The 16,024-nt window shown below is 39.7% G+C and overlaps 1 protein-coding gene across 1 annotated transcript; it reads right to left on the bottom strand.

Moving 5' to 3' along the window:
* Positions 1–7,493: 7,493 nt before the first annotated feature.
* HBE1 (hemoglobin subunit epsilon 1) lies at positions 7,494–9,016 on the bottom strand. Its single transcript, XM_078059175.1, has 4 exons — positions 8,925–9,016; positions 8,660–8,801; positions 8,454–8,534; positions 7,494–7,622 (listed from the first exon to the last, which is right to left on the bottom strand). The coding sequence occupies exons 1-4, from the start codon at positions 9,014–9,016 to the stop codon at positions 7,494–7,496; spliced, it is 444 nt and encodes a 147-aa protein (XP_077915301.1).
* Positions 9,017–16,024: the final 7,008 nt, after the last annotated feature.

Below are 16,024 nucleotides of genomic sequence, written 5' to 3'. Positions count from 1 at the left end.
AGTGACTGAGGGACTCATGCAAATGCTGTTCAATCATAGCAGCCATCATCCTACGTGCCCTAACCAAGAAGACTGCATCTGGGGAACTCTTTGGGGTGGACACATATGGGAAAGATTCTGAGGAAGAAGTGTTAGTAGTAAACATCAGTGAAATGGGAGTAGAAAGGAGATTCAGTCTTTTAAAACCTATTAACGCGGCACCTGGGTGACTCAGTCATTAAGCATCTGCCTTCGGCTCAGGTCATGATCCTAGGGTGCTGGGATCCAGCCCCGCATCTGGCTCCCTGCTCCACAGGAAGCCTGCTTCCCCTCTCCCACTCCCCCTGCTTGTGTTCCCTCTCTTGCTGTGTCTCTCTCTGTCAAATAAATAAATAAAATCTTAAAAAAAAAAAAAAAACTTATTAACTATTTCTTGAGTCAGTTTGAGCATTCTAGAAACTTCTTCAATGACATGATTGCCATGAGACTGGTTATGTTCATTTCCAGCTCCAAAGTAAGGGACATCTAGGCATTTTTTCTCTGTCAGTAGGTGTCCTTCTTTCTTACTCACCAGACAGGAAACCGGCTATCATCTATGACTTCCCCACTATCTGTCAATTATTTTTCAAGTCCTGCTGAATCTTTGCCCTAATCATCTGTCCTTTTCCCAATCACTTCTTCAAAATCACACCAAGCTGCTATGGCCACACCCAAGTCTATACTCCTTCTCTGATCAGGTATGCACCCACATATGTATCAATTTTCTTAAACCTTCTATTCATATTCAGTCTCCTGAACAGTAATTTTGACTGGTTCCCTGCATATAAAATAACACTAACTCCTTTCTCTTCATCACATGGTCTTTCGAACTGCTTTCGAAAATGACTAAACCACACCTCTGGTTTTTTTTAATTTAATTTTATTATGTTATGTTAATCATCATACATTACATCATTAGTTTTTGATGTAGTGTTCCATGATTCATTGTTTGCATATAACACCCAGTGCTCTATTCAGTACGTGCCCTCTTTAATACCTATCACCAGGTTAACCCAGACCCCACCCCTTTCCCCTCTAGAACCCTCAGTTTGTTTCTCAGAGTCCATAGTCTCTCATGGTTCATCTCCCCATCCAATTGCCCCCCCTTCATTTTTCCCTTCCTACTATCTTTTTTTTTTTTTAAACATATAATGTATTATTTGTTTCAGAGATACAGGTCTGTGATTCATCAGTCTTACACAATTCACAGCACTCACCATAGCACATACCCTCCCCAATGTCTATCACCCAGCCACCCCATCCCTCCCACCCCCCACCACTCCAGCAACCCTCAGTTTGTTTCCTGTCACCCCTCTGTTTTTAAAAAACCCATCCCTCAGAGGGACTCTGCTCTTCATGTGAAATTTGATACTCTATTTTTTTCCCCTCTTCCCTCCTACACCCATCCATCCTAGTCCCCCAGCTAGTATGCAATTCACATCTCAAGGTCCCCCCGACCCACCCAGCCTGCAATGACTTAAAGACTGATGATGAAGCATGGATTAAAACTGTAAAAAGAAAGAACTGTAAGTGTCCTAGGCATTGAGTGAGGAGTTGTGACAATGTACCAGTCTTTTGTTCAGCCAATCTTTATAGGGAAGAAACCATGGTCCTTCTTGATTCTCAGTTCTCTTAAGATTGTACCATATGTTGAATTTAAATTAAAAAATAAATTTTAATATCTAAAAAAAAGATTACATTGGGCACATGATTTAATATTTCTTAAAATAGTAATAATACATCTATCCAACATCATAAGGAAGCAAAACAGGTAAATTAGGGCAGGATTGGATGTTCTTCCAGTGTTTTTTAATCCACTTAATAGTCAGCATACTTACCTAAGCAAAAGATATTCCCTCAGAGTCATCAGACAACAGTCTGGCAGATTTCATGTATCTACCAATTTGTCTCAAGAAATACAGGTGTTTGGGAAGTTGGGGGAGAAGGGTGCTAGCATGTGTTCAGTGCAGAGAGTAGCAGAAGATTCCATAGCATGGGCTGCAGATTAAGGGAGTTGTCTCTGCCATGTGTTGGATCTATACTCCCTTGCTGTTTCACTTATCTTCATTTCTAATCAAGCTGAAGCCATCTTCATTGACAGTATTCCACACACTACTGCCCCTGTCACCTACAGTACTTTGGTCTTAAGCATCTCAAACAAGCATTTTTTTGGCCATATTTTTATTTACTACATATACTATAAACATATACAATATATGCTACAAAAACATTTTTTAAAAATTTAACTGTTAAGAACGTGTATAGTGTTATAATACAATAGCACATGTTCATATTTTATTTCAAATTGGTTTGCTTACCACCCATTTCAAGCCATTAATAGTGACAGGTTACTTAAGGATAATTAAAGATTATCTATTTGCATTATTAACAATAAACAATTCCAACAAATTAATAAGAATTAACCTGTCAAATATTAAACTGGGCTTTTGCAGAAATCATTATATAAAATATAGCAGCTAATTACAGTTTACTTTGCTCTGTGACAATGTACATATGCACTTGAATAGGGTTCTAGCATTTGCTTTTGGAAGATACTTATTAGAAGTCCTTTGATTTAAAATCCAACAACTGCCACACCCAGCCAAATCCAACCTAACAGTTCATATAATGGCTTCAGACAACTGATCATTGAAAAATTCTTATGGTTTGGGTAGAGTTGAATGTTCCACTAATATTACATATGATAAGAAGAGACATTATAAGCCAATATCAAAGTCAAATCAGTTTATGACAAGGTTTTTCTACAAGTATTTTAGATGTCATACTTTCAGGAAAACAAGATTTTAATGTGTATTTGGATTTGGATTTTACAATATCTATGCTCTAACTGAAAATTTAAGAGTAGTCAGATGGAATTAAGTCTAGTATTACAAATCTGTTCATTTAACATTATTGAGCACCCACTATGTGCATTGCACTGTGCTAACTTCTAAAAGTTGAATATTAATGTCTTTATTAAGCATTACTTAGTGTGAGGTAAAAATACATTAAATTAGCATCAACTCATTAGTTTTCTTGTGGTATGTAATCCTGTGTCCGCTGGCTTCCCTGTGCCATATAAAGAGCTTCTGCACACCCCTCATTCACTCACACAAACATCTGTACACTGACTATGCCAGGCATTGTGCTAGTCACTGGGATACCGTGATTTGGTATATGTTCAAAGAATGCATTTTTATAGGATAGGACTGTACACACTTCCAGTGAGAAGGGGAATGGTTCATTTTTTTTTTTTCCTCTCAGAGTCTATTACTCCTGCATTTAGAGCTTTAGGAAATGAGCTTGTTTGTTTCTCCCTGAGATCACTCCTTAAAAAAATAACATTGAGACTGCACCTCTATGTCACTTACAGGGTACTCTAAAATTTAAAACGCTCAATCCAATACATGGAGACTGAATTCCTGCCATTAGAGAATTAATCCTTTCAACTTGATATTATTGAGAGACTATTATCTGTTCTTAGGGAAATGGTAAAGACAACGGTAAAGAATAAGAATTTGAGGCAAACCCAAGAGGATTCTCTTTAAAATCAGAGATAAGTGAAATGAAGGAAGAGAAGAGGCAACTTTGAGCACAGCCAAAGCCTGATACTTGCTAAATTGTGATCCCTGAAGCTTTGGAAACCAGGCTTGATTATTTGCCTCTGTGGCCATTTTATTTCAGGATGCCTCTGTCTCCAAATTAGTTTATCCTCTAACTTATCAGGTTGCCTGAAATTATGATAGCATGTGAAATCTTTTCAGTCTTCATGACCTCATTTAAAGCCTGTACCTACTCATAGATGGGGATAACTAAAAGTCCAGGAAGATGAGATTCATGATATCAGTAGTTATTTTCCAGTGATAGCCATAATAATTTGACACCTTTCTCAATTTAAGGGCACTCTTGGATTGGTAAGGAGATATAAGCTTCAGAGCCAGATTGTAGTCTGTAAAATAGGAAGTCTGTGAGATGAGTGTATGTAGATCTTTGATCATATTTGATAATCCTTTGGGTTCAGTTTGTAGAACTTGGCCATGGAGAATGAATCAGAAGCTGATTTCTAAGCGTCTAAAGACTTTAAAGAGTGAGAAAGTCTTAACTACTCCTCCTCAGACAAACGGATGTCTATGACCCCTCATGTCTGTAAACAACCTCCCCACTTTTCCAGAAACCCAAATAGTTTTCCAGTAGTCCTCTGTAACTCCTGCTTTTCTCTTATGCTTTCAAGGCAGTATCTTCCAAAGGTTCATTGATTTCTCCTTGTCCATTGCTGTTTTATCTTTCCCTTTTCCCCAAGTCATTGCTTCTGACATTGCCTAAATCCTCACCTCTAAAGTTATTTCATTACAGAAGCCATCCATGCATTTTTTAAACACTCCTTCTCATGTATTCTGAGACACTCAAAATCTAATTGTTGAATAATTGTTCTAAGTAATAGAGATCTAAGATAAATGAGGCAGAGAAGAAAACTTTCCTCTTAATATTTATAATGTGGGTGTGGAAGATATCAAAAATGAATAATTAAACCAATCTACAGCATAATTTCAGTAACTGTCATTTGTTATGAAGAAATGAATATCGACTCAATGAGGGAGGGACATGATTACATCAGGATTAGTCCTTCTCAGGAAGTAGTATTTGAGCTGGAGTGAGAATGAAAAGAAGGAATTTGTTATGGGGAGATATTGGAATAAAAGGTCTGACAGCTGGAATAGGTAATCCACACCTCTGAGGGAGGTATGACAAACCTTTGGTATGCTGGAGACATGAATAATGGGCTGGTGCAGATGACATGTAAAGGTAAGGATACAGATAGGCAGGAAATGTTGCTGCAGGAAGCAGAAACCTAATAACTTGGGATTTGTCTTCAGTGGTAGAGAGTGAGAAGCCATTAGAGGATTTTCATCCTGGTAATGACATTACCTCTAAACCTCTGTACTCTTAATATTCCAAGAATATCCTGTTCATTATGACATTATTTTTCTCACATGGTTCTTATTGCCTATCAATAATAATTAGTCCTTTTTTCATCTATTAAAAGTCTGAGGAGCTCCTGGGTGGCTCAGCTGGCTAAGCATCTGACTCGGGTTTAAGCTCAGGTCGTGATCTCAGGATCTTGCGATTGAGCCCTGTGTCAGGCTCTACATGCACTGGGGAGTCTGCTTGGGACTCTCTCTCCCTATCCCTCTGTCTCTCCCTCTTGTGTTCACTCTCTCTCTAAAATAAATAAATAAATAGATCTTAAAAAAAATAATCTGAGTCATCCAGACCTGTGTCTGCATGTGCATATGCACGTGTGTGTGTTAATTATGAAGTTGTTATCATTTAAATGGTCTCGACTGGCAACATTGATATTGAAATCTAGACCCTTAAGGGATAAAGAATGTATCTTCTGCCCACCACTCCATCATCACCGTCGTTGACCCTGTGACAGGCAGAGTCAGAGTTAAGAGTTGAAGGCAAGAAAGAGGAAATGAGACTGATCGATTAAAAATTCACGTTTGTTATTGACTGAGACACTGACTGACTGACTGACTGACTGATTGACTGACTGGTGTAGCGCCGGGAATAGCCTCTGTTTCCTTTGCTGAGGGGCAAAAAGAGAGGCTACAGGGCTCAGAGACCAGTGCTGTTGATAGCCTGCAACTAAGTAATCATTTGCTTCTCATCACTGTTGTGGAGACATGAGCCCAAATCAGAAGGTAATTCACAGGACAAATTCTAATCAATGCACAGGGTCAATGAAATGCCTGAGAGTTAAATTTGTCAAGATACGACACTCTTAACTTGTAAAGTGTGAAGGTCTTGAACCTTGATGTGAGAGTTTGACTCAAGGCCTGGAGGTCAAGATTCCTGAGCAACCTAGCAATGACTCCCTCAAGAGTGATTGAGTCATGCCACTTCCTCAGGAGTATCCCCAAGTCAGTGCCTAGCCTCTTGTTAGATTCCGCCCCTCCCTCCCCCCACCCCCAGGCTGGGAGATTTCAGTCATCAACTACCAGCTCCTTCCTTGTCATCCACCCCAGCCAGTCAGATATCATCTTTTCCTCACTCTACCTCTGCTCATCCTTCACATTTTTGCAGATGTCACTGCTCTTGGGTTTAGGCCATTATGGCTGTTGCTCTGAATTAGCATCCATGTCTAGCCTCTGCAAATTTGAATTCATTTTGTGTGAATTAAGTTGATTACTTTCCCCCCAACTACTATTCCTTGAGTCATTATAGTTCTAAGGATATTTATTGTTTACTCTTGCCAAAAGCTTAGTAATAGTTTTTATATTTATATTCAGGTTTTTATTTTTATATTATTTTATTTTTATATTCAAAGTTCATTCAGTGAACTTTATCCTGGCATTATCTTGTCTTTCCTAATGCTCTACCTATGTCTTACTGTCTCCTCTATTTCCAGAAAGCCATTTTCCTGCAAGTCACGAAGCCCTAGCTTACTGGTTTTAGACTATGAGCCTTTGTTAGTATCTCCTCTACTCCATGAAGTCTTGATCATTCTCCCCTCCCCCAAATTCATACAGTATCCTAACTCCAACTTTATTTTAGTGCATGTTACATTCGATTATAAAATAACACACAGGGGCGCCTGGGTGGCTCAGTCATTGAGCGTCTGCCTTCGGCTCAGGTCATGATCCCAGAGTCCTGGGATCGAGCCCCGCATCGGGCTCCCTGCTCTGCAGGAAGCCTGCTTCTCCCTCTCCCACTCTCCCTGTTTGTGTTCCCTCTCTCGCTGTGTCTCTCTCTGCCAAATAAGTAAATAAAATCTTTAAAAAAATAAATAAATAAAATAACACACAATGATTTCATGTGTCTTAGCCTTGGCTCCCCATTGAGACCATGGAACCCTTTGGGAAAGAAGAGGTTATTGTTGGTTATTTTTCTGGAAAGCTCCCAGCCATCCCTCAACTCATCTTCTTATGTCCAATTCAGCCTCACAAGATATATGATAAGTTAGCTGATTCAATATGTACATTAAAGCAAATTGAAAAATAACCCCCTAGACCTTAGATCCTTGCAAAGGTTTTAAAGCTAAGACATGTGCCACAAATCTATCTTATTTTTTTCTGAGGCACTGCTTAGTACCTCCTTCCTTCCCCTCTACAGTAACTTTTTGCCACACTGCCCTGTAAATCCCTGCCCGCTTAACTAACACTTTCCCCCACCCAGAAAACTTCTTCCCCATTCTATCATCCACCAAGATCCTCTAGAATCCTCCCATAATGTCTGTCTTCCCAAAGGAGCTCTTATTTTTTCCTATGTCTCCTCCCACCCCTCAGCCAATGAAACTTTTCTCCTTTAACACGAGGGTGAAAGATGGAGAAGACACAATATTAATTTCTGATTATTGAATAGAATGAACTTTATTAAACAGAAACTGTGCTCTCAAGGCCAAACCCAAATCCCCATATGCAGAAGGAGGACACTGGGGACACAGAAGGGTACTGCTGAACTGGAAAGAGGACTCAGTGGTACTTGTGGGCCAGAGCAGTTGCAACACCAGCCACCAGCTTCTGCCAAGCAGTCTGTACACCAGGGGTGAATTCTTTGCCAAAATGAGAAGCCAGAATGATCACCAATACATTGCCCAGGAGCTGTTAGGTGAAAGATAAAATGACAAATTGGCATGTTGAGTAGAAGTTCTCAAAAAGAATTGCAGAAAAAGTGGCTCAATACCTATACTCCCTGCCAAGTCCACACCTTAAACTGCTCCAAGGTGTGTGCCTGCAAAAAGCTCAGATAAGCTAGTCCCTAAATTCAATGTAATGAGTGAGCTCTCCATTCAACTCCCTGCCTCCCAAGCCACCATTTTTATTTGCATCTCTCCCTCCCTCTCTTATCTACCAACTGGTTAATTCTTGTAATAATGGGATTTTAGGGCTGCATGGGTGCCCAGAGTGAGTTTATTTAAAGTCTCCAATCAGTGCAGGAACAAGCCTCCATTTGGTAACAATACTGACAGGTAATTTAATATATTTTAGAGAACTTGTTGTATATTTCTTTGAGAGAGTCTGTCTAAAAATTTTTCCCCCAAATCTCTCCCTAAACTTTAGTCATCAGGACCCACATAAAATAAGACTTTTCACCTTCCTTGAGACAGAACTTTATCTACCAAACACCAAATTCCATTCCTCCTTGAACAAGTCTGCTATTCTCTGATGTCATTCTCTAGGATGAACACATCTGGTTCTGACAAAAGTACTTGAAAACTTTTAAGCAAACTCTGGCTGCTAATAGCTAATTACTGTCACTAATCCTGAATCAAGGTGGTCCTGGTTATGCACATTGGAGATGTGTCCTTCTAAAACCAAGTTTGAACCATAATTTCTGAAATTTTTGTTAGTCTTTCCAATCAAAGACTCAACTTCCATTATTATCTCAAAGTGAAAAGTAATAAAAGAGCACATGAACATTTCCTGACTCACTCTGAAGTTCTCGGGATCCACGTGCAGCTTGTCACAGTGCAGCTCACTCAGCTTAGCAAAGACGCCCTTGAGATTGTCCATGTTCTTTTTTTTTTTTTTTTGCTGTGTTTTTTTTATTTAAATTTTTTATTGTTATGTTAACCCCCATACATTACATCATTAGTTTTAGATATAGTGTTCCATGATTCATTGTTGAGATTGTCCATGTTCTTAATAGCATCTCCAAAGGAAGTCAGCACCTTCTTGCCATGGGCCTTGACCTTGGGGTTACCCATGATGGCAGAGGCAGAGGACAGGTTGCCGAAGTTGTCAAAGAACCTCTGGGTCCAGGGGTAAACGACCAGGAGCCTATGTGATGGAACCATTGCAGATGGAAAATCAGAGACTTTCAAAAATCTTGAGGAATTTCCTGGTCAATTGGTCAGGTTTATATTCACCACCCTTTCCCATGCCTTGAAACCCAGTGCCTACCTGGCCAAGGCCTCGCCTCCAGCCTCTTCCACATTCACTTTGCCCCACAGGCTAGTAAGAGCAGTCTTCTCCTCAGCACTAAAATGCACCATGATGTCAGGTCTGGGAGCTTACAGGTGATCAGAGAGAGAAGTAGGTTTGTGTTATTCCTGGAAGCTGTCACCTTTTATTCTTTACTGCTGACCTTCTGGCCCCTTGTTCCTCCTAGTTCTTTGAAGTCATTGGTCAAGGCTAAGCTGTGTCCCTCAGGGGTGGAGTCAGATCAGGAAAGGGTCAACAATGAAGAATGTACACGGAACTTGTGATAATGTATATTGGTTCCTGAGACAGCCTTCCTTTGTTGGCTCCTCTTCTGTCCTCAACACAATTTACCATTCATTCTCCTTTTCACCCTCTTTTCTCCCCAGGTGATACTCCAAGATGACATCCTTTCTTCTTCTCCAAGAAAAACCTATTGAAAGAAGCTAAGCCCAAGATAGGGGAAGAGTTTCAGTCAAAACAGTTTTAATATTTGAGTTAAAGATGGTAACAGGGACAAGAACAGAGTCAAAAAGAAAAAAGTACAGTTGTTGACACAGAATCTCAACCAGTTTTTTTTTTTTTTTTTTAAGATCTTATTTATTTGCGAGAGAGAGAATGAGAACAGAGAGCATGAGAGGGAGGAGGGTCAGAGGGAGAAGCAGACTCCCCGCCGAGCAGGGAGCCCGATGTAGGACTCGATCCCGGGACTCCAGGATCATGACCTGAGCCGAAGGCAGTCGCGTAACCAACTGAGCCACCCAGGCGCCCCTGAATCTCAGCCAGTTTTAACTCACTTGAGGAGTGGATTATAACCAAGCCTCTGGTTCTTAGTTTTCCAAAGGAGACAAAACACATACATGGTTACTTCAGGAAGCTGAACAGAGTAACAAGGGATCCACAATAGGACTAAGACCTCAATCCCAAAGTATAATACCTGAGGGTAATTTCATAGAAAGGACAGAAAGAATAAACTTATGTCCTGTGCTTCCCTGGAACCCTCTCTCTGTCCATTTCTCTGTGACTTCAGGGGAAATTGGCTACTTTGGGGAGATTTCCCTGAGCTCTTTTCTTGATTTTCTGCCCTGCTAATACTTCTTTAATCAGTGAGACAGCTGAGGACTGTGCAATTATTTAAAACCAGGACTTGTGGGACACCTGGGTGGCTCAGTCGTTAAGTGTCTGCCTTCAGCTCAGGTCATGATCCTGGGGTTCTGGGATCGAGCCCCGCGTCGGGCTCCCTGCTCCACGGGGAAGCCTGCCTCTCCCTCTCCCACTCCCCCTGCTTGTGTTCCTTCTCTCGCTGTGTCTCTATTTGTCAAATAAATAAATAAAATCTTTAAAAAATAAAAATAAATAAAAAAATAAAACCAGGACTTGTGATCAAGCTGGGGAATAGATGAACTGGCAGGTAATTAGGCTAGAGGTTGGAGTGTGTTTAATGTTTGTTGCAGCCATAGGTGCCAGAGGCTTCAAATGCCTCTAGTGCCCTTTTGTTTGTTTGTTTGTTTGTTGATGCCACTCTTGTCTTTGGACTTCCCTAAAAACTCAGCATGAACTAGAGTCTGCACCTTGCAACTTTTTCAATTGCAATCCACTGTTATTAGTCTGGAGTCCTGTTGGTATGGTGGTAAGGAATGTTGGAGGAGAAGCATTCTATAGTTGTATAATTAAGTTTCAGTCTTTAATGGACCAGTGTTCCTGGGCTGTGACTTTCACAGTGTTTGTTAGCTTTTCCCCTCTTAAGAAAGTCAGGAAAACCTCCCTGGCCTAGACTATATATATTACAGAGTTGAAAAGCAGCATATCTGTAGCTCAGTTCAAGGCTTATCAATTCTGATTCTGAAGTCAGTTCAGGTTGGCTGAGTGTAGTCTCTTACTGCTTAGGTGCTTGTTGATTCAAGCTAAATTATCTCAGCTGCTCATTTTGAAGTACTTTACTTCAAATATGAAATATCATTATTGTCTCCCTTTCCTGGATGAAAAACCCAGGGTTTTTCATGAGTGACATGATTAGAAATAAGTGATATGATTATCCAGATAGATCAGAAAGATTAAATCATCAGAAAAAGTAAACAGTAAGAATATTTATTACATATAAAATTAAAAAATTAATAAAGTAAAAACATGTTATGTCTTAAGGTATTTAAATTAAAAGACTTTTTAAAAAGAAATTCCAATTTTTTTTTAAAGATTTTATTTATTTATTTGACAGAGAGAGACACAGCGAGAGAGGGAACACAAGAGGGGAGAGGGAGAGGCGGAAGAAAGCCTCCCGCCGAGCGGGGAGCCCGATGCGGGGTTCGATCCCAGGACTGTGGGATCATGACCTGAGCCTAAGGCAGACACTTAACCGCTGAGCCACCCAGGTGCCCCAAGAAATTCCCAATTTTGATAAACATTAATTCCTGCCTCTCAGGTGTTCTGTAGCATTTGTACTTTTGTAAGCTCTCTGAAGGATTTTAAGAAATTTAAGATGTCTCTTAAGCAGGAAAAAATAAAATATTTTCTTAAATCTTTATAGTTAATTTATGACACATATAAATCCTATGAGTCAAATATATCTTTAGGTGCTATTCATGTGGATTATATAAGTCATGCTGTTGGTAGGTAAACTAGGTCTTTGGCCCCACTACATGGTTTTCATTGTATTATCTGAGGAAAATTACTCCAAAATTATTCTTCACCACAAATGAGCTTTTTTTTTAAAAATTTTTGAATTTTAAAAGTAGAAAATCATTGACAGGGTTTATAAACCATTGAAGCTATAAAAAGCTGCGTAGGATTCTTTATTAGAGAGGCTATCAGTCTGCTTCCATTATGCGTCAGAATTTATAGTCTCATAACAGAAATAGATGGTATCTATCAAAGGTTCCATGAGGTGTTGCATCCACCTAGAATAAGTTGGTTACCATGAGTAGCAAGAGATTCCTGTGACTGCCATGCAGGAAGCCAGTGAACATTTTCCGTTCACCGAAGGAATGAGAGAACAGACCACACTGATGTCAGGCAACACGGCTGCTTTCCAAGTCCCGTGCCGCCTCCTCGGCACCATCTCTCACAAAGGCTGTAGGTGAGTCAACCAGAGCTGGGTTTTGTTCTCAGAGTGATTTCTCCCAGTTGGCAGCTTACGATACAAACATCAGTGGTCTGACCTCTGGGATCACTGTGCCTAAGGCATAGCCAGAGATGTGTGTGAATGTTAATTAAGCAAGAGGGAGAGGAAATGGAGGGCCAGAACTCAGTTACTGCACACTTTTCTGCATGATGGACCTGGAAGGTTAAAACTTGAATTTAGCAGCTTAGACAGTCATAAATTTCCCATTTCTTCAGAAATGTAGCTCTATTTTCTTGCTTTCCTTGATGCTTTTTCACCTTAAGTAAAGTTGCCTTCATCTATTTTTGTGATTTGTTTTCAAAAACAGGGAATTCCTGTTTTTTTTTTCCTTGTTTATTGCAAATAATATTGCCCAATGTACTTTATGAACTAAGAAAAATATAGAAAAACATACCGTGAAGGAGTGACTCCATTATTAGAGCCAGGGTTTTCTAATCTTCCTTCCCTTCAGTTTACTGCACTACCACGTGTTATTGGTCCATATCCCATGGCTCTGACCTAAGTCAAGTAATGATTTAATAAACTCTATCCAAGTAGAGTACCTCTGAAGCATGCATAAACCTAATATTTATATTTCTACCTAGGGTTGATTCAAATGGGACTCTTCTAGGTATAGGGCTTAGAATCTTGTATATAGAAGTGATGGAAAAGATCCAATTTTATGCTAAGCTTCCATGTCTACTACTAGAAGATTGGGAAGTCTTTGACTTGGTGACTTCTGAATTCTAAAAACATTTAACGCTTTTTTTTTTTAATCTAGGCATGCTATCTTCAGCACTTTGGGTATTCAGTATTGAAGTTATGGCATAACATGTTTCCTGAATAGAAAATTTACATCTCTCTGGAAAAGGATAAATTTGAGGTTTGGTAAGTAAGCAGGGCTTAAATGGAAGCAGTAATGGTTATGGTTGGACCCCATCCATTAACAAGATCATCCACCACAAGGAATTATGAGAAACTAGCACCCTTTGTTTTGTAGACCTAGTGGGGGCAGCTAGTGATTGCTCCTTCCCTAAACGCTTTGTAGCCCTTGCTAATTTTAGCCCCAGGAGGGTTCTTTCTGAAACCCATTTCCCACAACCCCTATTTTACTGAGTTTGAGGCATCTGAGAGGGAAAGGAATTTCTCCTAGATTCCTAGACCAACGAGCTAATGTAGCACTTCTTTGTACTCCAACCGATTCAGTCCCTAAGGTCACCAATCTTTTCCTGCCCCTGTTTGACTGATTGATCTTTGTGTGTTTTGTTTTTATTTTTGTTTCTCCTCCTCATTCTCTCCCCCTCCTCTTTTTTCTTCTTCCTCCTCTTCCTCCTCTTCCTTCTCCTCTTCTTCTTCTTCTTCAGGTTTGTTAATTCATTTGCTTTCTGGAATTTGGGGGGCTTTTATTTCATTTCGTTTTGTTTTTAATCAACAGAGGCAGGCAGATCCAGTGTTTTTCTCCTTCTAGAGACTTGAGCTGGTGATAGCTGGGTGGGGTCAGAAACTGTGGGCATAGATAAGAGCTCAAGACTACACAGAACTGCAGCAAGGGAGGGAACTAAGACACTAAAGACAGTGAAATTCAGAGTGCTGCTCTTACTGTCTTGAAGACCCTATCCTTGGTTCTTACATGTCAACAAATGCAAGAGATTGTGGGTTAGTGTTTGAAGGTCCTGCAAGGTGAACTGCTCAGAAGTGCCTGATAAATATGTTCTGTGTAATATGCATGTGTGTGTGTGTGATCACAAATATGTGAGTATTATCAGAATATAAAGGCCACAGTGACTAGATAATGTGCAAGGCCTAGGAAGCCAGGGGAATAAATTGCATTCTCTAAATTCAACTGAGATCAAAAGATAAATTTAGTGACAAAAAGAGAGACTGAAAGTCACTTGAAAGAGACAGAATGACCTCCAGGCCAGAAGCTCTTACTTATAATCTTATGAAATGTTCTGATGTATAAAGAAAAAAATGCCAATCATTATAGAGTTGACCAATAAGGAAAGAATAGGAAAAGGAAGATCTCTTTTGTTGGCTTAGAGTCTAGAGATGTTCTGAACCTCACATGACATTTATGTCCATGCCATGGCTAGCCTTGTTATGCAGATGGATGAATAAGCCACATCTGATCCCATTGGCAAGAGGGTTACTTGGCATGATTGCACCCAGCCACCAACCTTTTCACAATTTGTCCCCTCTCCTTTTATCTGATTGATGTAAGGAAAGGACTTATTATTCAATAAATGTGAGTATTGCAGTTGTAAATCTCAATGCAGAATAATAAATAAGTACCCTGGTTTCTAGTTTGGTTTGTGTGCCTTTTATTTGGCCAGAATAAGCCTTCAAGAACCTATCTCAACCTACATGTGGGCCACATCTTGGAACTCGAGAATCTGATCACAGTTCTGCCTGCTGGGGTCTGACTAGCTCTAGCTGGCCTTCCTACTCCCAGCACTGTTCCACCAATTGCTTTGTATGCATACAACAGTGGCTATTTGTCTATATTCTTTGTACTTTTATTTGTGTGTGTTTGACCATTCATTCAACACTGCAAAAGTGCTAAGAACACAGAAGTGAGAAAAGCAAAGTCCCTGTTTTCATGGGGTAAATAGTGGGAGGACTTAGACAAAAGTAACTGAACAAGTAGAATACATGGAATATGCCAGTGTTGCTCAGCGCATTGAGGAAGAGAACACTGGACTGAAGGGCGGAGTGTGATGGCGACAAGGGTGGAATGATATTGCTACTTTAAAAAGCGTGGCAGGAATGTTCTTATATAAGGGGACGCGTGAGAAGAGAGAAGTAACCAATAGATGATGAAGGAGCAATTCATACAGAACCGTCATGAAATGTTTAAGGCATAGGGAGTTGCAAATATAAAGATTCTGAAGTGGGAGGATGCTTAGGATTTTCAGGGAATGAAAATAAGTCCAACGCAGGCACAGATGAAGTGAGGGAGAGAGTAGAAGAAGGTGTGGTCATAGAGATGCTAATTTATAAAATTTGTAACAGCAATAATTCCTGTATCAGAGTTGTAAGAAAAAACATACATAAAACAAATATATATATACATACACATATATGTATATGATTAATGCACTCATTATATCTGCATATATGCATACCTCTATATATGTACAGTTGTTGCCTCTTATTGACAGGGAATGTGTTCCAAGACCCCCAGTGGATGTCTGAAACTGCGAGTAGTCCTGACCCCTATATGTACTCAGTTTTTTCCTATACATACATACTTATGATAAAGTTTATAAATTAAGCACATTAAGAGGTTAACAACAATAACTTTATTTAATAATAGAATAGGACAATTATAACAATATACTGTAATAAAAGTTATGTGACCTCAAAAGGATATGAAGTTTCTTTGGGGGATGAATAAATGTTCTAAAATTGATTGTATTGATGGCTGTACAACTGAGCATATACTAAAATCACAAAACTGTATATTTCAAATGAATCAGTATATAAATTATATCCTAGTAAAGCTGATATACTTACAAGGTTTCTGATTGATATTTCAGATTGATAAACTTAGATATTTCCTTGAAGGCAGTAGGAAAATTTTGATTCCTCCCAACAGCCCAGAGAGATATTTCAGGACCATGTTTCAGGAAGATAATTCTGGTGTATAGGGACAGACAATGTAGGCAGAAATAATGGTCAGGAGACAGTGGCTGCAGTTCAGTGAGGAAATCACAGAGTGTGAAGCATCTCAGAGGCCTGGCGTTGGAAAGGTGGCCTGGAGAAGGAGGAACACATTTCAGAGGCACAACGGGAGAGCTCTATTGGAAGTCTGAGCAAATGGTTCACATGATGGGCCAGGTCCAGACACCAAAAACATTTCCTAAGACAGGGAAGAATCAGGAACAAATACACATATTTCCCCATCACTTCGTCTTTGGGATCTTCCCTTTTTCAGGCCCCTAAAAACCATATGATCTCTTCTTCTGGTTTACTGTACTTCCAT

Source organism: Halichoerus grypus, chromosome 11 (genome assembly GCF_964656455.1).
Source record: "Halichoerus grypus chromosome 11, mHalGry1.hap1.1, whole genome shotgun sequence".
In the NCBI taxonomy this organism is placed as follows: domain Eukaryota; kingdom Metazoa; phylum Chordata; class Mammalia; order Carnivora; family Phocidae; genus Halichoerus; species Halichoerus grypus.
This window is presented reverse-complemented; position numbering and strand designations above follow the sequence as displayed.